Below are 24,345 nucleotides of genomic sequence, written 5' to 3'. Positions count from 1 at the left end.
CCTTTATAGGCTTCAGTTCCTCACTCGCATCGACGCCTCCTCAGAGTGAAGACTTTGAACGATGGCGAGCATGCTGTGGTACTCTCTCGTTTCCTCGGGTTCGCTCTCCAAAAACGTTTCCATATTTTGTTTCGTCCTCAACATGTGGACCAGCCTGTGGACCAACGTTCCCTCGTAGCACCTGGAGGACATCAGGGGGAAAAAGACGGTAGATTTATCATCACAGGTGTCACTTAGCTGAAGTCAGGAAGTGAAGTTTGCTGTGTCCTTGAACTCACCGTGCGATCTGTGGTTCAGGTAAGGGGAAGCCCAGCAGCTGGTTCAGGTGGACGCTCTGCCTCAGGCATCCCTGCCATTGGTTGAAGGAGTGGAGGACATCAGGGTCCAGAGGTAGTTTGAAGAGTTTCTTCTCTCTCTTCAGAGCTGAATCACAAACACACACTGAGGATTGAAAAGGGCTCTTTCTTGCATTGCTCCTTACATCTCCATAAATAATGAGACAATAAACAGCAGATTCATCCTGAGAGTTAACATTATGTTGGGACTCATTTATTACCTGCTCTTTGTCTCAGTGAGTCTCCATGACTTATTCCCAGCAGGAGCGCCTTCAGCAGAGTCTCGTCCGGTTTAGGCTCGGCTCTCTGCAGCCAGAAACAGGTAACTGCCACCAGGAGGCGCAGGTGAGGCTGCAGTCCTTCCAGAGAGGCCTCAGGTACCCCCAGAGCCTCCAGTAACACCTGCAGACGCACAGAGGGCTCCACCTGGGGACAAGAGGTCAAAGGTTAATGGGGAACAGTGTGGTTAAATTCAATACTACTTTGTTTATAGCACACCAGATTGAAACAGAATATATTTAAATAAACCTGCTGCATTCTGTTTCCTGTTCTCCAGGATGTTTTTCTCCACTCTTTAGTTCATAGTTGATTCTGTTCAACTGCACGGAGCATTGATAGAAAGACACAGATTCTTGTAATAGTGTGGACTCTACTGCCCCCTCATGATGGGGAGAGAGAGAGAGAGAGAGAGAGAGAGAGAGAGATGAGGAAGAGTTTTTGAGTTACTTTTAATGTTTCCTGTTAATTAGATGTACATTACAGAAAATATAATGCAGACATTTGATTACATGGATTAATCTCGAGTTATTCAGGAGATTTCCATAAATGTGAAGGGGTTTTACATACGTATTTAATCTACCAGAATAAATCTCATCTCTATGAATCTGGGCTGATGATCAGTATCAGTGTAACAGACTTAAATCACTCTTCTTTGAGTAACTAGTTATTTTGAGGTGTTATTTTATTTGTGCAATTTTTGATTTCAACGGGTCTTTTATTTTGGTAATCACTGGGCGGAAGTGAACGTTCTATCTAAAAATGCATGACTTGATGTAAACAGGGGAAACAGATATGCAGAGCAGAGAACGAGAGAGGGACACTATCTTATTGTGAAAATTAAGCACCTAGCTGGAAGGGGAACAAGGTATTTTTATGGTTTAATTGTTTAATTGTGCATTGCTTATATGGTCATATATGGCTAAATTTAAGTTCTTTTCATTGTGGTCACGCTAGCTTTTTGACGCCTTAGCATTGTTTTATTTACCTGTGTTTGAAAGAGCTAATTGTATGCTATTCATTATTTAGCTCTTACGTTGTTTCATGGAGAAACTAGATTTATGCTCACAATAAGGACTAAAGCTGAACATAAATAAAGACTCTATAACATCCGTAAGCTTCACCATTGTCTGGCTGGGGTTCGCTACAATCAGACTAGATCAAGTGATTTGCTAAAGTTGAGGGTCCATCAGTTAGCACCATCATTGGGAAAACATAATTTACTTTTAGCGCTGCACACACCTGGAACACACTTACAAAACACATTCAAACTCAATACAATGGTTACCATGGTAACCACCTGTGCTCACGAGTGTAAACTATGATGCCTGCTGTGCCACTTATTCTTCTGGTCTTATAATCCGTGTATTTTGTCTTTGGTGTGTTCGTCAATAATTTCTGGAGAACATGTGATGGTAAAATGTAAATTTTCAGGAGTGAAGATGTAAAAAAAACAGCTTTAGTAAAGTTTGGCATTAGATGGGAGGTAAAAGTTGGGTAGCATCTGCTTGTGTCATGTCAGTGAAGAAAAAATTCTATGGGTGATAATAGTGAGAGCACTCAACACAGTGACGCAAGGAACAAACGTCTGAAAGCTTCACCTGGTTCAGTGACTTGAGGTCCAGGTCTTCAGGGACCCCGCTGGCAGCAGGTTGGACTTGGAAGGTTTTCAGCTGGAAGCCTTCTCTGTCATGTTCCTTCACTAGAGTCTCTCCTCCGCCCAGCAGCAGCCTGTACATCACCTGGCGTATCGGCCTGGATGTCAGGTGAGCACTGGGAAAGTCTGCCCTGCCCACCGGGCAGCTGAGGATAATACTTTTGCGCATTAGCACATGGAAGACGTTTGAATTCAGCCGTGCCTGCATCAACGGCTGCAAGACCCAACCTGCCATCTTCTGGAGGACAGGACAAAATGTTCTTCATGTTATGCTGAAAGATCTGAGATGGTTGAGTGTTTGTGTCATACATTTTAGCAGACTTTAAATACTATCTTTGTTATTAGTATTCAGATGAGACTGCATCCTTTAACTGGTTTAATTTCCCAGAGACCAAAGGAAGGACTTTGTCTCACTGACAGTCTGAGCCTAAGAAAATGAATCAATAATATATTTAATTACCTGTTCGGCTTTTGGGTATGGAAGGGCAACCCCATCAGTGAAGAACCTGTTCAAGGAGCCTGGAGGAAACTGGTACTCCTTCATGCCTAGATTCAAGCCCTTCTTCACCTTTTTCTCCTTACTCAACTCTCCCAACAGTCCTAGTGCTGCCTCAAAGGCCTCCTCGGGTTGCTTGAACTTCTTCAGCCAGTAGAGCAGCCCCTTCAGGCGCTGTGGTGATTTCCCATTGACTGCTGGAGCGAACTGAGCCCAATTAATAGAAGCATTCATCCTGTCCAGCTTCATGTAATCATTTCCAGCCAAGGCGGCAAAGGCTGGCAGGAGCTGGGGCTCTATGTCAAAGACAATGCAGAAGCTGGAGGAGTAGTAGATCTTAGAAGGGATGTAGCTCTGTGAGCCAATCCTCTTCATCACCTCCCAATGGAAATGAGAAATGGGCAGCAGCCCCCCTGGGAGGTCAAAGATGAAGAAGTCGCTGTCGTTGGAGAGAATCGGGCACTTCCACTCCGTGGCCAGGGCAGCGATCTCCTGGTCAGCATCTCCATAACACTGAGCCATCGGGACCTCCAGCCGGGCCAGGGTTTGCCTGAACACCAGACCGGCCATCTGTGGCAAGACCTTGCCGTCCTGCATGGTTCCCTCCAATGCTTGATGGGCTTTCTTGATCTGACCCTTTGTTCTTAATCTGGTGGTTACATTCTTCTTGTCAGAAAGATTTGTGCACCCATCCAGCACCACGTACGGCACGATGCCGCAGTCTTTGAGGGTTTTGACAAACCTCTCAACAATCTCCTCAAACACAGTATACTCCCCACCCCGAATAAAGTCCAGACCTGCAACCAAAGAAAGAATAAACGAATGAAACTTCACATTTCAACGGACAAACATCAAGCCTGTAAACGTCTTTAAAAACTCATTAAAGCGAGTCTAACATGTTCGCGGTCCAGGATCGTTTCATACATAAAATGTGTGCAGCAGCTCGTTGCGCTTCCTGTAATAAAGTTGATCAACTGAACACAGTGTGCTGCTGCCTCACTGCTCCACAACTTCAGGGATTCTTCAACAAGCCAACTAATACAGACAAGGCATCAAGCCTCAGCCAACCTGACATCTTACAATAAACTCTAATAAACATATGAAGCATAATCTTATCTTGGGAACAACCACAACAATTTAAGGGTTTCATGTAAGAAGCTGATTGTTATGTGAAAAGAGACATAAATGTAGAACTCCATCCATCCATCCATTTTCTGCCGCTTATCCGGGGCCGGGTCGCGGGGGCAGCAGTCTAAGCAGAGACCCCCAGACTTCCCTCACCCCAGACACCTCCTCCAGCTCTCCCAAGGCGTTCCCAAGCCAGCCGATAGACATAGTCTCTCCAGCGTGTCCTGGGTCGACTACGAGGCCTCCTTTCGGAGGGACATGCCCGGAAAACCTCCCTAGGGAGGCGTCCAGGGGGCATCCGGAACAGATGCCCGAACCACCTCAACTGACTCCTCTCAATGTGGAGGAGTAGTGCCTCTACTCCGAACTCCTCCCTGGTGACCGAGCTCCTCACCCTATCTCTAAGGGTGCGCCCAGCCACCCTACGGAGGAAGCCCATTTCGGACGCTTGTATCCGTGATCTCGTTCTTTTGGTCATGACCCAAAGCTCATGACCATAGGTGAGGGTAGGGACGAAGATCGACCGGTAAATCGAGAGCTTCGCCTTTAAGCTTAGCTCCTTCCTTACAATGACGGACCGATTCAGCGACTGCATGATTGCGGTCGCCGCACCGATCCGTCTGTTAATCTCACACTCCATGAGATGAGCGCGAACAAGACCCCGAGATACTTGAACTCCTCCACCTGGGGCAAGGATTCCCCACCGACCCAAAGAGGGCAAGCCACCTTTTTCCGGTCGGGAATCATGGCCTCAGATTTAGAGGTGCTGATCTTCATCCCAGCCGCCTCACACTCGGTAGTGAACCACCCCAGTGCGCACTGAAGGTCCGGGTTCGATGGAGCCAACAAGACCACATCATCCACAAAAAGCAGAGACAAGATCCTGCGGTCCCCGAACCAGACCCCCTCCGGCCCTTGGCTGCGCCTTGAAATTCTGTCCAAAAAAGTAATGAACAGAACTGGTGACAAAGGGCAGCCCTGCCGGAGGCCAACACGCACCGGGAAAAGGTCCGACTTACTGCCGGCAATGCGAACCATACTCCTGCTTCGGTTGTACAAGGACCAAACCGCCCTTAGCAAAGGGCCCCGAACCCCATACTCTTGGAGCACCCCCCACAGGGCAACATGAGGGACACGGTCGAATGCTTTCTCCAGATCCACAAAGTAGGTGTGAACGGGTTGGGCAAACTCCCACGAACCCTTGAGCACCCGCTGGTGAATGTAGAGCTGGTCCAGTGTTCCACGACGAAAACCGCATTGTTCCTCTTGGATCCGAGGTTCAACTAACAGCAGGATCCTCCTCTCTAGTACCCTGGAATAGACTTTCCCAGGGAGGCTGAGGAGTGTGATTCGCCGGTAGTTGGAACACACCCTTCGATCCCCCTTCTTGAAAAGAGGGACCACTACCCCAGTCTGCCAGTCCAGAGGCATTGTCCCCGACCTCCACGAGATGTTACAGAAGTATTCCTTCCACAGCCCGACTACATCCCCAGTTGAGGTCAGCAGCTCCCCACCTCCACTGTAGACAGTGTTTGTGGAGCCCTGCTTCCCCCTCCTAAGGCTACAGACGGTTTACCAAAATTTCCTAGAGGCCATCTGAAAGTCCTCCTCCATGGCCTCCCCAAACTCCTCCCAGGCCCGAGTTATTGCCTCCCCGACCACCCGGGCTGCGGAACGCCTGGCCTGCCGGTACCCGTCAGCTGCCTCAGGAGTCCTATGAGCTTGCAATGCCCGACAGGACTCCTTCTTCAGCTTGACGGCCTCCCTTACTTTCGGTGTTCACCACCAGGTTCGGGGATTGCCACCACAACAGGCACCAGAGACCCTGCGACCACAGCCCAGAGCAGCCGCTTCGACAATGGAAGTAGAGAACATGGCCCACTTGGACTCAATGTCCCCAGCCTCCCCCGGGATCTGTGAAAAGATCGTCCAGATGTGGGAGTTGAAGACCTCGCTAACAGAGGGTTCAGCCAGACGTTCCCAGCAGCCCCACTACACCGTTGGGCCTGCCGAGTCTGTCCGGCTTCCTCCCCTGCCAGCGCATCCAACTCACCACCAGGTGGTGATCAGTTGACAGCTCAGCCCCTCTCTTCATGGCCGGAGGTCAGATGACACGACCACAAAGTCTGTCATCGACCTCCGGCCCAGGGAGTCCTGGTGCCACGTGCACTTATGAACATCCCTGTGCTCAAACATGGTGTTCGCTATGGATAAACTGTGACTGGCACAGAAGTCCAATAACAAAACACCGCTCTGGTTCAGATCAGGGAGGACATTCATCCCAATCACCCCACTCCAGATCTCACTGTTGTTGCCCACATGAGCATTGAAGTCCCCCAGTAGAACAATGGAGTCCCCAGTCGGAGCACCCCTCCCAGGGACTCCAAGAAGGACGGGTACTCTGCACTGCCGTTCAGGCCATAGGCCAAGACAACAGTGAGAGACCTGTCCCCTACCCGAAGGCGTAGGGACGCAACCCTCTCGATCACCGGAGTGAACTCCAACACCTGGCGACTGTGGGGCTATGAGCAAGCCCACACCAGCCTGCCGCAAATGCACGTTTTTTACTAAAGTGGTACCATTTAAAAGAGAAATAGAGAGGTTTTCTAAGAGTACAAGATTTATTGCCACGAAGATTTGTTACAATAAAGACATTATTTACCAAATACAAAAGTCTTTGTTGTGTGATGTTTTTTATCGACAGCTTCCAGAGGGATTTTACTGGGGAACTGAAGAGATCAAATGTGTTCATCAAATGAAACAGAAAACCTCATTGACTTTTGGATCTATCCAACCCCTCTTGATCTAGTGACCTTTTTAGATTTCTCAAAGTCCCAAAACTCTGGGAGTAAGTTACACTTTGTATTCCATGGGGGAGAATTGGGTCTCAGCTCTCAATGCATTGGTTTTCTGTACTCACTCCTGTGGGGGCGCTTTAGTCTACAGATAGATCTTCTCCATGGATTCTTAGTCAATGCCTCTAGCTCTTGTACAATGTAGTTGACAGCACGCACAAGTTTGGGACAGTTACCTAGTTTTTCTAAAGCTTCTACAAAATAGCTTCCAATAACTCTCGGGTCATTGCTGGAGATTCCATCTGCACACCCGTTAAGACAATACGCCAAAAGGAGAAATACTGCCTCCTGGATCAGTTTGAGCCAATTTGATTCTTAGTTCTTCTTTTTTGCTTTAGGTCCCCTTAGAGCACTTCACAAACATCCATCTGTACCCATGGATTTACCCAGGACCCTGCAGTTGTTCCTGAATGAAGTCTATTACATGACCTAAATCTGCGTCATCATTTTGTCGGCTGAGCCTGCCGTCTTTCAGTATGTGTAGCAAATGATTCCTGCTAATTACAGTACTGTATCTGCACACAAGAGCAGCCAGAATGTCACTGTACCACATTCGGGTTGAAGTCAAACTTGATTTGTTGAGTCATTACCACAAGGCTTTACCGATGCAAATTAATTAAAAATTATTATTTAATTTAATTTTTTTTTTTTTTTGCCTTTTGGGACTTCAGGTGCTCTGTAATTTTGCTCTTTCCAGCCACCATATTAATTGCATTAGCAACAGCATTGAAAAAGCTGCTTGTGTTGTCATTAAAACACTGAGGGGGAAACTTGCTGTCTTACTGAGAGCACTGTTCATTTATATCAGGAAGTTTTTATGAAGCTTTTCATTCTTTAACAACAAATATTAGACTCAAATAAACTCCCAATTTAAGACTGAATTACACTGACGTCATCCAGTTAAGCGCTGTTAGACATTACACGTTATGTAACAGATATAAGAGATAAACAAAGCTTTAAATGAAAAACAAATGAGACATTTCAATGATTTATAAGAAGTCTGCAGACTGGCTGATTGGTCAGATATAAAGGTAAAGTATATTAGCTGCCCTGTAGACTTATAAAGTATAGAATAATAAACTGCAATGACAGCTTTTTATTTTATTCACCTGAGTCGAAGTAGAGCAGGTAAAGGAAGTTGCTGCCGTCGATCACCAGCCGACTCTCCTTGAACTCGACGTCCCGATAGACCTCTGGTTTGGTCTCTATCAAAGTGGTCAGGTTTTGAACCCCCATCCTGGGTCTGTTCTGTTTTTGACGCTCTGCTGTCAGCTGCGCTCTTTATACCGACTCTGTTTCCTTAAGTTTCACTTTCCTTTAACAGTCACATCACACTGACGTGACTGTCAGCATCAGCAGCTGCAACCAGTGGGACAAGTCATGAACACAAACACATGCTTTTTTGAAAACATTAAGTGTCTTGGATTCAATTTAAATTCATATCAGATCAGATCCCACCATGACTCTGTTTTTGAATGAATTGCAGCAGAATCAGATCATTGCTTACATATTCAAATCACATCAGATGTCTTCTGAAGGACGGATGCTCATCACTACACAAGCTGCCAAAGTGTTCTGAATGAGTTTGCTGTTTCAAGGCTTTTTTCAGTAAATATTTTGAACTATATGGTAAAATGTTATGAAACTGTGAAAAGAACAAGGCGACTTAAAACACTTTGCAATACTTCAGTGAACACAGGCGGATTTCATTAGAAATAATCAAATACTTGAATAAGGTGTTAAGTTTATCTTACTTGTATCTATTATTTTAATCAACATCATAAAAAAGGCTCATAGGGCCAAAGCATAAATCTGAAGGTAAACAAGTTGAACCTGAAACATGATAGTAATCATTTGACACCTGACAGCAGGAAATAAAAGAAGCATTGGGCACACCTGTCCTTTAAAAACAAAGAGCAGCAGTAAAGAACACACCGGACGACATTCCTCCCTGATGATCAGCCTCTCACATCTCTGTTAATACAGAAATAAAACAATCTCCTGTTGGATTAAGAAAGTTCCTTCAAGGCAAGTTTATTTATGTAGCGCTGATCAGACACAAGGCAATTCCCAGTGTTTCCCAGACATGAACACAGAAATACATTAAAACAGATCTTGAGGAAAGAGTGCAACAGAAATGAAGAAAAAAGAGCGAAAGAAAGATCATTAAAAGACAGAATAATGTAAAAGTACTTGATGAGGTAACAACTTTTAAAAGCTATTAATTAGTTGTTGTGAGGCAGAAAGTATATTTGTAATGTAAAGCCTGAATGAATAATAATTGCTGTTCATAGGCCTTCCTTTAATTTTAAAATAAATAATACATGATTTGCTTTGTTTATTTTCTACAAAAATAGATAGATAGATAGATAGATAGATAGATAGATAGATAGATAGATAGATAGATAGATAGATAGATAGATAGATAGATAGATAGATAGATAGATAGATAGATACAGTAGATAGATAGATAGATAGATAGATAGATAGATAGATAGATAGATAGATAGATAGATAGATAGATAGATAGATAGATAGATAGATAGATAGATAGATACTTTGTTGATCCTGAGGGAAATTCAAGGCAGGCAGGACACAAGACATTAGTTACAATACACACCCGCTGCCCCCCCCCCCCCCCCCCCCCCTGTATACAGTAATCCCCCAAACAAGATTTAGCAGCCCCTATGTGACTAAGAGTAAATACAATTTCAGGTTAAACCTGTACAGTTAGCATTAGCATTAGACTTAAAACTTATATAGCATAATGTAAATAACCTGTGAAGGAGAGAAAAACGTGTGCTGATTAAAAGAGACCTGTAAACAGTTAAAGAGCCTTAGAAACAAAGTGCTGACCTTCTAGAAACTAGTTACATGTGCATGTACAGAGGTGTTTGAGGTAGTGCCAGAGGTGTGAGTACAGTCATTAAACAGTCAATGCAGGGATGCAGACTGGGCCATTGAAGTGCTCAGCAACATAAAGGAGCAGTGATTAGCATTAAGTGTCCAAAACAATAAGGTGAAACCAGGAGTGCTTAGGGTGATTGCCATTAAAGTACCCAACTATTGAGGAGCAGATTAGCATTAAGTGTCAAAGACAATAGAGTGAAACTTGACCTAGTTAGGGTGATCATGTCAACCATTACAGATGTAGCATAACACAACAGTAGGATGAAACCAGACATGATTAGAGTGATTATCATTAAAGTGACCAGTGCTCAGTAAGGTGACTATCAATATGCATTAAAGTGTCCAACTGGAGGCTGACTCTGAGGTCAGCAGTGCAGATGAGGAGTGAGAAAAAAAGTGAAAAATGAGTCCAGGGTTCACCGTGTGCTTCTTCCCTGCCGTGACAGTGAAGTGTTGTACAGTCTTATGGCCTATAGGGGGACAAAAGAGTTCTTGAGTCTGTCCGTGGAGCAAGACTGTGACAGCAGTCTGTCACTGAACATGCTCCTCTGGCCGGTGAAGGTGCTGTGCAGAGGGTGGTGTGTGTTGTCCATGATGGAGAGCATTTTGTCCAGAGACCTCCTCTCTACCACTGTCACCAGTGAGTCCAGCTCTGTACCCACCACAGAGCCGGCCCTCCTCACCAGTCTGTCCAGGCATGCTGCGTCCCTCTTCTTGCAGCTTCCTCCCCAGCACACCACGGCGTAGAAGAGGACGCTGGACACCACAGACTGGTAGAACATCTGCAGCAGCTTTTTGCAGATGTTGAAGGACCCCAGCCTTCTCAGGAAGTACAGACGGCTCTGTCCCTTCCTGCAGGTAGTGTCCATGTTAGAAGACCAGTCCAGCTTGTCATCCAGTTGCAGCCCCAGATACCCGTAGGTCCTGACCACCTCCATGTCGACCCCACCGATGGAAACAGGTTCTAGATGTGGTTTGTTCCTTCGGAAGTCCACCACCATCTCTTTGGTCTTGGAGGTGTTTAGCTGCAGATGGTTGGCACTGCACCACGTCACAAAGTCCTCGATCAGGCTCCTGTACTCCTCCTCCTGTCCATCCCTGACACAACCAACTATCGCAGTGTCGTCCGAGTATTTCTGCATGTGGCAGAGCTCAGAGTTATACTGGAAGTCAGAGGTGTACAGGGTGAACAGGACAGGGGAGAGCACGGTCCCCTGTGGTGCTCCGGTGCTGCTGACCACAGTGTCAGATGTGCAGTCCTTCAGTCTGACGTACTGTGGTCTCTCTGTGAGGTAGTCCGTGATCCACCTCACCAGGTGTGAGTCCACCCTCATCTCGGTCAGCTTGTCTCTCAGTAGGAGGGGATGGATGGTGTCGAAAGCGCTTGAGAAATCAAAGAACCTGATTCTCATCACGCTGCTCCCTTTGTCCAGATGAGAGTAAGCCCTGTGTAGAAGATAGAGGATGGCATCGTCCACGGCCACCTTTGCCTGGTATGCAAACTGCAGGGGATCCTGTGCGTGTTGGACCTGGGGTCCGAGGTGTTGGAGCAGCAGCCGCTCAAAGGTCTTCATAACGTGGGACGTCAGAGCGATTGGTCTGAAGTCGCCTGGCTCACTGGGGTTTTTCTTCTTGGGGACTGGGTTGAGGCACGAGGTCTTCCAGAGCACAGGAACCTTCCCGAGCCGCAGTCTCATGTTGAAGACGTGCTGAAGTGGCTCCCCCAGCTCAGCAGAGCAGGCCTTTAGCATCCTGGGACACACCTTGTCCGGGACTGCTGCCTTCCTGGGACGGAGTCTTTTCAGCTCCTTGCTCACCTGGTCTCTGGTGATGGTGGGGGGAGGGGGGATGGATTGTCTCTGGAGATTGTGTTTGTCCTGGTGGAGGTCTTGGGGGGAGTGAGAGGGAGGGAGGGGGTGTGTAGAGGGGTGCTGGGGGGACAGGCACTGGCTGCAGCGACGGGGCTGTCGAACCTGTTAAAAAACAAGTTGAGCTGGTTTGCTCTCTCAGGGTCCCCGTCTTCTGCGTTGTTGTTTTTCTTCTTGCAGCCTGTGATGGTTTTCATGCCCTCCCAGACCTCCTTCATATTGTTCTGTTGCAGCTTCTGTTCTACCTTCCTTCTGTACTCCTCCTTTTCCTCTCGGAGTCTGACCTTGAGTTCCCCCTGCACACGCTTCAGCTCTGCCTGGTCTCCCTCCTTGAATGCCCTTTTCTTCCTGTTAAGGATCTCCTTGACATCGCTGGTGATCCAGGGCTTGTTGTTCGGGAAGCAGCGCACAGTTTTAATGGGAACCACAACGTCCATACAGAAGTTCATGTAGTCAGTTGTGCAGTGTGTGACCCCCTCAATGTCCTCACCATGAGTCTCTTGCAGGGCACTCCAGTCAGTGGTCTGAAAACAGTCTCTGAGAGCCTCCTCTGCCTCAGGAGACCACTTTCTGAAGGTGCGTGTTGTTACCGGTTGTCTCTGGATCCTAGTCTTGTACTGTGGCTTGGGTAAGACCAGGTTGTGATCGGACTTACCCAGAGGTGGTAAGGGGGTGGCAGTGTAGGCGTCCTTCACGTTTGCATACCGGAGGTCTATTGTCCTGTTCTTCCTGGTGGGACAATTTACAAACTGGTGAAAGTCCGGTAGTGTGGAGTTCAATGTAACATGGTTAAAGTCCCCTGAGATGGCAATGAAAGCATCAGGGTGCAGTGTTTGTAATCTCGAGATGTTCGAGTGGATGACGTCACACGTAGTCTCGACGTGCGCTCGCGGAGGAATGTAAACAACAACAACAATGGCGTGAGAGAACTCCCTCGGCATGTTGTAAGGACGGAGACCCACCGCCAGCAGCTCGATGTCTTTGCTGCACGTTGCCTCCTTCACAGTAACATGTCCATGGTGGCACCATCTGGTGTTAATAAACAGCGCGAGTCCTCCTCCTTTCCGTTTGCTGCTGCGTTTCGTGTCTCTGTCCGCTCTCACTGTAGTGAAGCCCGGTAGATCCACGTTAGCGTCCGGGGTGTTTTGAGTCAGCCAGGTTTCTGTGAGGCACATTAAACTGCACTCTCTAAATGTCCGGTTGTTCCTCACGAGAGCAGCCAGCTCGTCTGTCTTGTTGGTTAGACAGTTTACGTTCCCCATAACTATCACCGGAACCGAGGGCTTGTACCTCCATCGCTTAGCCGCTAGCCTAGCCTTTAGCTTAGCGCTGGCTCGACACTTGATTTGTTGAGTAATTACAAAATTATATTGTGCTTTTTTTTTGCCTTTTGGGACTTCAGGTGCTCTGCAATTTTGCTCTTTCCAGCCACCATATTAAATAAATTAGCAACAGTATTGAAAAAGCTGCTTGTGTTGTCATTAAAACACTGAGGGGGAAACTTGCTGTCTTACTGAGAGCACCGTTCATTTGTAACAGGGAGTTTTTATGGAGGAATTATGAAGCTTTTCATTCTTTAACAACAAATATTAGACTCAAATAAACTCCCAATTTAAGACTGAATTACACTGACGTCATCCAGTTAAGCGCTGTTAGACATTACACGTTATGTAACAGATATAAGAGATAAACAAAGCTTTAAATGAAAAATAAATGAAACATTTAAATGATTTATAAGAAGTCTGCAGACTGGCTGATTGGTCAAATATAAAGGTAAAGTATATTAGCTGCCCTGTAGACTTATGATTTGCTTTGTTTATTTTCTACAAAAATAGGCAACATTATGAAAAGAACATATGGTCTGTTTTGCAAAGCTAGCAGTAGGGTCTACTCATAAGAAAAAAAAACACCTGAAGTGTTAAAAAAAAACAAAAAAACATGACTGCCTCTAATGACATCCAAACTCAAGATTTTCAAAGCATCTTGGAATTTATGATTCCTCTGTTTTGAAATTGTGCATTGCTTGACATTATAACGCCTTGAATTTCAAACTGGCCAATCAGCGTGCTGCATCTGACTAATGCTACTTTCTCCGGAGAAGTCTGCATCAAACCCATAGACTGTAAACCGAACTACTTCAGACTGGTGTGCCACTGGCTTGTTTTATTCGTCATTGATCACCAAGATGCTTTATCAGCGGGCTGGATTTTAGGGATTGGCCTCATAAACCAGAAGCATTTGGAAACTTTTTTTTAAAGGTTTTTCAAGAGGGTTGCACTACTAGCATTGCTAGCTAGTGATGGGCATGACGCCCCATGAATCACTGAGGCTTTCCAGCCCATTGCTTCACCAAAAGGTTCACTACTCGAGACCTCAATGAAACAGTGAATACTGCCATCTGCTGGACAAATCAACATTACAGACCTGAGCTGAAAAGTATGATTTATTTATGTGTGCAGAAACAATAAACAATTGATATTTAGATAGTATGATCATGTGTTAGTTGGACAACAACACAGATATGGAGCTCTGTTCTTCATTAAAAATACAGATTACACCTTTTATATTTTTATTCAAAAACACTTGTTCAGTCAGGACCACTTTGTCAAGGAAAATACTTTGACGCAATTACGTATATTTGGCGGTATGGCTCTGAGGGATCTCCCTGCCCTTCCACGTGCTTACGTTGGAAGGCATTAGGCAGGAATAGCACACATCCCTGCCCTTCCCGCGCATGCAAGGAACGCCATAAAGCAGGGAGATAAGCCGCAACCCCCAAAACACCATATCAGGCCAACGACCCTGGCCTTCCAGGACTGTGTGGAAGAGCCAGCAGGAGGTGATAAATACAAGTTAAAGTGAAAGAAATTAACCAATGAGTACGAGCTACCTGCAAATTGAATACATTTGAGAAAGCCTAAAGTGTTGGATAAGTCGATCATATGCTTCAACACTTATTTAAAGCTAGCTGATGAAAGCGCATGCATTGCTTTGATCATCTAAATAGTGTGATACTCCGGCGGGAGATATAGCGTAGCTTTGAGCGACACAGTTGCTATGCGAAGCAGTTGTTTCTGTTCCTGAACGAATGTAATCATCTGGATAGCGATTTCCCTTTAACCGTGGCAAAGAGTGGCTCAGAATGGCTGGAACGGCTTCTTTAAGCGATCCTTCATAGAAGAGAGGGACGAAAAACAGAATTAATTTCAGATATCAGTCTTTCCATGATTTCAGGAAGATAGAAAGTGTGAATTAATATTAACATCAGTAATATCGATGCAACTTAACATGTAGTGAATTTGCCACCCCTGATTAACCCGTAAAAGGCAGTGAGCATCATTGTTTCTAATAACAGATTGAAATAAACACCAACACACCTCACCTTTAAATGGGTGATTAACGTAAATACCTCTGATTAGTCTTTCAATCGAGGAGAGCTGCATTATTAACTTAGAACATTTGGCCTTTTGCTATTGAAAACCCCCAAAACCAATGGAGGAGGCAGCATCTGTATATAGCTTAATGGCGGATGAAGATTCAAGCTTGTCACCAGAGAAGAATGAGAGCCATCCCAACTGCACAAAAGGGACCTGAAAAGGAGCTTGGACCTGCTGCCTGCATGAATTTAACCACATCCAAGAGTTTCTCTACGACGCCTTTGCAAACACTTTTATCCAAGCAACTTCAATCAGAGTTGAAGTACGGTGCAAGCAAGAACCTAGAAAAGAGGAAACAATATTAGTATAGAAATCATCCTTAACCAGACAAACCGACACTGTATTTCAACTAATCTTCCAAGGTCTGGGAGCCTGGATATAAGCAGATGACCTGGGAAATGACAAGTATAGCAATATAAAACAGCAGGGCAAAGAAAGTAATACCCCTTTTTTATTTTGTAAGATAATTGTTGCTTTTTGTACGATAATCATGATTTTTACATGTGTTATGTTTCCAAGAGGTATTATGTTGCTGCATAAAGTACTGCACAAAACTTTGAAGACTTCAGTGGCTTAATGATGTTGTCTTCAGACAGAGGAATAGCTTATGAAAGTTGTTTGAGAACAATGAGACGCCGAGCTGAATTTAAATGTGGATAATCCACTAGCAGAAAAACATCTGCTTAGCTGTCCATCGTTTCCGAAGATGACGCTTGCTTCAGGATTGGGGAGGGGGTCAACGGCGCTGCCGTTGGTGCCACTTCTCAAATCTGTTTTGATACGGTTTGTATTTCCATATCCAGAGAGCAGCAAGAGGACAGAGTTGAACCAAGGTAGGTGAACTGGTCTACATTTTGAAGTGGAATGCTGTTTATATGGAAGCTGGGGGGTGGAGAGGTTTGAGAGTAGATTTGAGAGATGACTTCGGTTTTTTGAATGTTAAGCTGAAGACCAAAGGATTGATAGAGACTGGCTATTGTGTTGAGGGCATGCTGCATGGATTCAGGACTGTGTGCTAGAATCGCACAGTCATCAGCGTATTGCAGTTCAGCTATGCAGCAGGATTTGGTCTTTGTGTAGGCCTGCAACCTCCGGATGTTAAAGAGGCTTCCATCAAGGCGGTATTCAACAGGAACACCATCCTTGTGTCCTTTGGTACGATGAAAAAGGTGAGTGATGGAGCCAAGACACAGCCCTGCTTCACCCCAACATTTACATTGAAGAACTCTGACTGAAGTTCTCCTGTGGAGACTCTGGCTTGCATCCCGTCATGCAGCTGTTGCAGGATGGTGAGGAACTTGGGTGGTACCCCGAGCTTGGATAGCTGTTTCCAGAGACTGAAGGAATGAGACTGTTAAATCTTTGTGACTGTTAAAGTTGTAAATAATTAGCAGCTTGCAGCTCACTGTAGCGTTGAGATTAGCACAAGCACTTGAAAAGTGATGCATCAAGAAGGCTTTCTGCAGCATCATCTACCTTGGCTGTCCCTTTTTTAATTATTGGCATTGAATTATACTTTAACCAGCAAAGCTCCTTGAACCAGACCTGTGTAATGTTCTCTGTTGCATTAATAATTACAACTTTGTGGAGATTCATGTTGCTCTTTATTGCCGTTCACTGTGCCATCACGTTCCATTGTATACAGTCATAAGAACTACAATACCCAGCATGCATTGCTACTTCCGCCTGGACTACAGTAAGTGTTGAGGGACAAACATGTTTCAGTAATACAACATCTCCCTTTTTTTTTTTAACACACAGCACACATGTATAGTGTAAATCACATCCACTCAAAGCAGACGTCTTCAACGATAACTCCTTATGCAATAAACAGCAAATGATTATGATATGTACAAACAGTACCTCATATCATATAGTGTAATAACAATTTGGTGAGATATGAGAGGTTCTTTGGTGTTTGAGGAACGCCTTTCCTGGCAGATGGAGCACTTTTCAACCGTTGCAGTGATTTCTTTTCCCATTCCTGGCCAGAAGAGGGCGTCCCTGGCTCTTTGTTTGCTCCTCTCAATTCCCATGTGTCCAGTATGGATCCTTTCCAACATGTTTGGTCTGAGTGCTGCAGGTACAATGATTTTGTCACTTTTGAACAAGATGCCTTCGTAGTGTGAGATCTCATCTCTGAAGTTAAGTCAGTAAGTGTTGCTGGACATTTGTTTCGGTCCTCAGGCCAGCCTGACAATACTTTGTTTGTTTCAGCATTTGGAGCAGCGAGTCATTTTCGGTAGCTGTGCGTATTTCTGAAAGTTTTTTGTCACTGACAGGCAAGCTTTTCATCAGGAAGCGATACAGGTCTCGTAGCGCAGCTTCATTTGACACGCCCACTTTTATTCGACACAAGCCTCAATGCCTCAGTTCATTTATCCCATCACTACCTATGTCATGAAAATGAAAAAAGGCATACATATACCTATGTTGAAAAGTAAAAAAAAACTGTTGCACACGAATGCAGGGAGGTTTACAAATTAAAAGCACCGTTGACAATTCATATATAAATGTAGCAGCTTCCAAAAATGTATATACATACATCATATTTATATACAACTCCCAAATACATTTGTGAGTCCTTATTCGTGCATTTGTTTATTTCTGTGTGCATTTATTCATTATGAGACTGTTCTGACCGCATACAACAACCCCTCTCCCTTTGCCTTTTAAATAAAGGAGCTGTCAGATTATAACGCTGCAGTTACCTGTGTCCTAAATTAGTATGTTAGCAGGCTAATGTTAGCGCTCTTTAGTTAGCTTGTAGCTTCTCATTGCATGTAAACTGACAGAATAATCAGTGAGTATGTTCTTCTTCTTTCTCTAGTCCTTGACTAACACAGCTTGTAAAGGAGGAGCCAGCCGTCCCGTCCATGTCAACACATGGTCCTAGATGGTCTGGATTTGTTTGGACCAGACAAGGTAGGCTCTTTGAAGGCCGTTTTGGACGCCCCTGGGTTTGCCAGATGTGACCTGGTGAGAGGCAGGTTACACCTGGACTAATCACCTGCCAATCAAAGGATAAATAAAAGAAAAAGCAGAGGAACACAAAGATGACATCCCACATCTGTCTAAGAAAGGCAGAATAATGCTTGTAGGTGTGCAGACCATGATGGTTTGCATGCTGTGTAAGAAAGATCAAATAGCTTTTTTTTAATTTATTCGATTTATTGCATTTATTTATTGATTTATTGCATACATATCAAATACAATATTTATAATACAAATACATAAATAATAAAAATATAAATATAATAAAATAATAAATAAATTATAATAAATAATATATATAATGCAAAAATATATTGCATACATATCAAAATGATTTCTTAATTATATGTAAAAATATCCAAAATAAATCTCTGCATTCAAAATATAAAACCTGTTTGTACCTTAAAGGCACAGACATATTTATCAACAGCCAGAAATATGTATTATTTTTTTCTGAATGTATTTACTTCATCGAGTAAAAAATACACAATAAACTTAATATCTCAAATCTTCATGCGTCTTTGCAGGTCAGGTCCTTTATAGGCTTCAGTTCCTCCTCAGAGTGAAGCCTTATTTGAACGATGGCGAGCATGCTGTGGTACTCTCTCGTTTCCTCGGGTTTGCTCTCCAAAAACGTTTCCATATTTTGTTTCGTCTCCAACATGTGGACCAGCCTGTGGACCAACGTTCCCTCGTAGCACCTGGAGGACATCAGGGGGAAAAGATGGAGATTTATCATCACAGGTGCCACTTAGCTGACGTCAGGAAGTGAAGTTTGCTGTGTCCTTGAACTCACCGTGCGATCTGTGGTTCAGGTAAGGGGAAGCCCAACAGCTGGTTCAGGTGGATGCTCTGCCTCAGGCATCCCTGCCATTGGTTGAAGGAGTGGAGGACATCAGGGTCCAGAGGTAGTTTGAAGGGTTTCTTCTCTCTCTTCAGAGCTGAATCACAAACACACACTGAGGATTGAAAAGGGCTCTTTCTTGCATTGCTCCTTACATCTCCATAAATAATGAGACAATAAGCAGCTGATTCATCCTGAGAGTTAACATTATGTTGGGACTCATTTATTACCTGTTCTTTGTCTCAATGAGTCTCCATGACTTATTCCCAGCAGGAGCGCCTTCAGCAGAGTCTCGTCCGGTTTAGGCTCGGCTCTCTGCAGCCAGAAACAGGTAACTGCCACCAGGAGGCGCAGGTGAGGCTGCAGTCCTTCCAGAGAGGCCTCAGGTACCCCCAGAGCCTCCAGTAACACCTGCAGACGCACAGAGGGCTCCACCTGGAGACAAGAGGTCAAAGGTTAATGGGGAACAGCGTGGTTAAATTCAATACTACTTTGTTTAAAGCACACCAGATTGAAACAGAATATATTTAAATAAACCGGCTGCATTCTGTTTCCTGTTCTCCAGGATGTTTTTCTCCACTCTTTAGTTCATAGTGTGATTCTGCTCAACTGCACGGAGCATTGATAGAAAGACACAGATTCTTGTAATAGTGTGGACTCTACTGCCCCCTCATGATGGGGAGAGAGAGAGAGAGAGAGAGAGAGAGAGAGAGATGAGGAAGAGTTTTTGAGTTACACTTTTAATGTTTCCTGTTAATTAGATGTACATTACAGAAAATATAATGCAGCCATTTGATTACATAGATTAATCTTGAGTTCTCTACACTCTCCAGCGGGTGCTCGAGGGTCCATGGGAGTTTGCCCAACCAGTCCACATGTGCTTTGTGGATCTGGAAAAGGCATTCGACCGTGTCCCTCGTGACGCCCTGTGGGGGGTGCTCCGGGAGTATGGGGTTCGGGGCCCTTTGCTAGGGCGGTCCGGTCCTTGTACAACCGAAGCAGGAGTCTGGTTCGCATTGCCGGCAGTAAGTCGGACCTGTTCCCGGTGCGCGTTGGCCTCCGACAGGGCTGCCATTTGTCACCGGTTCTGTTCATTACTTTTATGGACAGAATTTCTAGGCGCAGCCAGGGGCCGGAGGATCTGGTTCGGGGACCGCAAGATCTTGTCTCTGCTTTTTGCGGATGATGTGGTCTTGTTGGCTCCATCGAACCCAGACCTTCAGTGCGCACTGGGGCGGTTCGCTACCGAGTGTGAGGCGGCTGGGAGGAGGATCAGCACCTCTAAATCTGAGGCCATGGTTCTCAACCGGAAAGAGGTGGTTTGCCCTCTTCGGGTCGGTGGGGAGTCCTTGCCCCAGGTGGAGGAGTTTAAGTATCTCGGGGTCTTGTTCACGAGTGGGGGGAAGATGGAGCGTGAGATCGACAGACGGATCGGTGCGGCGTCTGCTGTCATGCGGTCGCTGTATCGTCCGTCGTGGTGAAGAAGGAGCTAAGGGTGGCTGGGCGCACCCTTAGAGATAGGGTGAGGAGCTCGGTCACCAGGGAGGAGCTCAGAGTAGAGCCGTTACTCCTTCACATCGAGAGGAGTCAGTAGAGGTGGTTCGGGCATCTGGTCCGGATGCCCCCTGGACGCCTCCCTAGGGAGGTGTTCCGGGCATGTCCCTCCGGGAGGAGGCCGCGGGGTAGACCCAAGACACGCTGGAGAGACTATGTCTCTCGGCTGGCTTGGGAATGCCTCGGGGTCCCACCGGAAGAGCTGGAGGAGATGTCTGGGGTGAGGGAAGTCTGGATGTCTCTGCTTAGACTGCTGCCCCCGCGACCCGGCCCCGGATAAGCAGCAGAAAATGGATGGATGGATGAATCTCGAGTTATTCAGGAGATTTCCATAAATGTGAAGGGGTTTTACATACGTATTTAATCTACCAGCATAAATCTCTTCTCTATGAATCTGGGCTGATAATCAGTATCAGTGTAACGGACTTAAATCACTCTTCTTTGAGTAACTAGTTATTTTGAGGTGTTATTTTATTTGTGCAATTTTTGATTTCAATGGGTCTTTTATTTTGGTAATCACTGGGCGGAAGTGAACGTTCTATCTAAAAATGCATGACTTGATGTAAACAAGGGAAACAGGTGTGCAGAGCAGAGAACGAGAGAGGGACACTATCTTATTGTGTAAATTAAGCACCTAGCTGGAAGGGGAACAAGGTATTTCTATGGTTTAATTGTTTAATTGTGCATTGCTTATATGGTCATGCTAATTTTAAGTTCTTTTCATTGTGGTCACGCTAGCTTTTTGGCACCTTAGCATTGTTTTATTTACCTGTGTTTGAAAGAGCTAATTGTATGCTATTCATTATTTAGCTCTTACGTTGTTTCATGGAGAAACTAGATTTATGCTCACAATAAGGACTAAAGCTGAACATAAATAAAGACTCTATAACATCCGTAAGCTTCACCATTGTCTGGCTGGGGTTCGCTACAATCAGACTAGATCAAGTTATTTGCTAAAGTTGAGGGTCCACCAGTTAGCACCATCATTGGGAAAACATAATTTACTTTTAGTGCTGCACACACCTGGAACACACTTACAAAACACATTCAAACTCAATACAGATTAGAGATACAATACAGATTTTCTGGATCCAGGAGATCCAGAAAAAGAGGCTCTCGGTCCGGTATCCAAGTAAAGCGAAGACGTGCTGCGGCGCACGGGGGCTCCGTCGTCTTCGGCTGCCGGGACCACGCTCGGTTCCTGCGCCAGATTCCTCTCCTCGATGTGTGCGTCAGCGTGTCCTCGCTGCCGCCTGCCCGCACTTCAACAACTGTCCTGGACCCTTCACAGTGCTGGAGCCATGGTCAGGGGTTTTCATCGCCATCGCCTACTTCCGTGTTTATGCCGGCTTTTCCAGCATGGACCAGCTGGAGCTCACGTGACCGCTGGATGTGCCTTCGTCAAATCCCGCTCCTCAACACGGACACTACCTCCGAGACGTCAATCCATGTCGGCCTATTGAATGCTCGTTCAATTGCGAACAAGTCTCATTCACTAAACGATCTTTTTACAAAAGAAAACCTGGATATTATGTGTCTTTCAGAGACATGGCAGAGAGATGAAGAGTTCATTCATTTAAATGATCTCTGTCCACCTGGCTGCTCTGCTGTCGGGAAGCCCCGCCCCTGTCGCCGTGGTGGTGGCCTGGCCATTGTTCACAGGGAGGTCCAAAAATGCAAACTGATCCAGTCCCAAGATTTCTCTTCGTTTGAATCACAGATGGTTAAGATGGGTTCCTCATCCCCTTTTTACTGTGTGTTGATCTACCGTCCTCCTGGCCCTGCTGCTGTCTTCTTAAAGGATTTTAGTGACTTCTTGTCCTCTATTATAAAGCTGGACTCTGTTTTAATCCTTGGGGATTTTAACCTTCATGTTGATGACAGCTCGTCTTCCCCTGCAATGGAACTTCTAACATTGACTGAAACTTTTAATTTTGAGCAGCATGTTTCTGAGCCCACTCACCAAAAAGGCCATATTTTAGACTTAGTTTTTACGCTTGGCCTAGACATTTTAAACCTGTCTGTAAATGATGTTCATTTGAGTGATCATAGTCTTGTTCTGTTTGATCTGCACTTTTGTCCTGAGCCCAAGCCTTCAACAGTCAGGTCTCAGAGGCGTGTTATCACTGCTAATACTGCAGATAGTTTCTCTCATTTATTTGATCCTGTCTTGGTCATGAACTGTCTCGATGTGGATGATCTCACTCACTGTTTTAACAATCACTGTGTAGAAATTCTGAACCAGGTGGCTCCTGTTAAAACAAACTCCTCTACCAGGGAAAAAGCTCGCCCGTGGACTAATGAAGACATCCTAAATCTAAAGAGACTATGTCGAAAGACTGAACGCCTGTGGAAATCCACTAACCTTGAGGTGCACAGGCTCTACCTCAGGGACCTTGTGTCTTCATACAATTTGATGGTCGAAAATGCCAGATCCGAGTATATCCACCAACTGGTAGCACTAAATAAGAAAAACCCCAAAGTGTTATTTGAAACGATAAACTCACTTGTATGTCCTGCTGCCCCAGTTACCCCCGTGTTTTGTGAAGCTGACAGCAATGCCTTTTTGAGATTCTTCACAAACAAGATAAAGATAATCAAGGACAACATCCCGCCCCCTCTTCGTGTTACCCCTGCTGTTTCTGAGCCTGTCTCCAGCTTGTGGTCCTTGTTTAGGACTGTGACGGTTGCTGATATTTCAGCAGTGGTGTCTAAGATGAAGCCCTCCTCTTGCTCATCTGACGTCCTTCCCTGTAGGCTTTTTAAAAAAGTGTTTGGGGAAATCGGCCCGTGTGTGACCAAAATGGTTAACCTGTCTTTGTCCACTGGTGTGTTTCCTACTGCATTCAAACATGCCATAGTGGAGCCATTACTAAAAAAAGCAGGCCTAGACCAAACAGATCTTAATAGCTTTAGGCCTATTTCTAAGCTCCCTTTCATGTCAAATTTCCTTGAGAAGGTGGTCTGTAATCAGTTGACCCTTTTCCTGGATCAAAGCAGCATCCATGAACCGCTTCAGTCCGGTTTCCGTAAGCAACACTCCACGGAAACGGCCTTACTGAAAGTGTCCAGCGACATTAAGATGGCTGCTGACTCTGGAAAGTCCACGGTCCTGGTTCTCTTGGACCTGTCCGCAGCTTTCGACACTGTAGACCATCAGATTCTGCTGAAAAGACTGAGGGATCAAGTTGGACTGTTGGGTTCAGTTCTAAAATGGTTCTCTTCTTATCTAACTGGACGAAGCTTCAATGTAGCAGCCAACCAAATAAGGTCGGAGTCTGCGGACCTGCTGTGTGGAGTGCCTCAAGTCAAACAATGGCTCAGCGAAAATTCTCTGCAGCTCAATGCAGAGAAAACAGAAACATTGATTCTCACCCCTGATGACTCAATTCCAGGGATTAATGTGTGGGAGGTCCCACATATCCCCTGTTCTGAAAGACCTTCACTGGCTGCCAGTGTCTTTTAGGTTCAGGTTTAAAATCCTGGTTCTGGCCTTCAGAGCCCTACATGGTCAGGCTCCCTCTTACCTTAGTGAGCTGATCCAGCTTTACGCTCCTGTGCGAGCGCTGAGGTCTATGGATCAGAACCTGATGAAGGTCCCTCGAGCTCATTAGCACACTAGAGGTGACCGGTCTTTCCAGGTCGTTGCTCCGAGCCTCTGGAATGAACTTCCATCATCCTTGCGCTCAATTGATTCAGTTGTCACTTTCAAGAGTCAACTGAAAACGTTTTTATTTGTCCAGGCTTTTAATTAGTCTCTTTTAGGGCTGCTATGATCTTTGTACTGTCTGTGTATTGCTTGTGATGTTTTTAAACCCTGTTTGTGAAGCACTTTGTGGCCCCTGCCTGCGAAAAGTGCTATATAAATAAATTTTACTTTACTTACTTACTTTACGTGTTCACACCGTCGTGGTGTCACGTGTTCACACCGTCGTGGTGTCACATGTTCACACCGTGTTCACTCTGCTCATGTGTTCCTCCTCAGACTTGC

At 45.4% G+C, this 24,345-nt stretch overlaps 2 protein-coding genes across 3 annotated transcripts in view; one reads left to right on the top strand and one right to left on the bottom strand.

The window, feature by feature from the left end:
- atp2c1 (ATPase secretory pathway Ca2+ transporting 1) overlaps positions 1–24,345 on the top strand; it is a 271,948-nt gene that overhangs the window by 247,167 nt on the left and 436 nt on the right. The window lies entirely within an intron of this gene.
- LOC306823291 (single-strand DNA endonuclease ASTE1-like) lies at positions 13–7,983 on the bottom strand (the record flags this gene model as incomplete). The annotated part of the gene is made up of 6 exons (XM_079342747.1): positions 13–181; positions 279–415; positions 606–761; positions 2,213–2,506; positions 2,729–3,561; positions 7,857–7,983. 6 exons carry the CDS (start codon positions 7,981–7,983, stop codon positions 13–15), a joined length of 1,716 nt encoding a protein of 571 aa, XP_079198873.1.

Source organism: Symphodus melops (assembly GCF_947650265.1).
Source record: "Symphodus melops genome assembly, chromosome: 5".
Lineage (NCBI taxonomy): Eukaryota > Metazoa > Chordata > Actinopteri > Labriformes > Labridae > Symphodus > Symphodus melops.
Note: the sequence above shows the minus strand (reverse complement) of the source record. Positions and strands in the feature narration are given on the sequence as shown.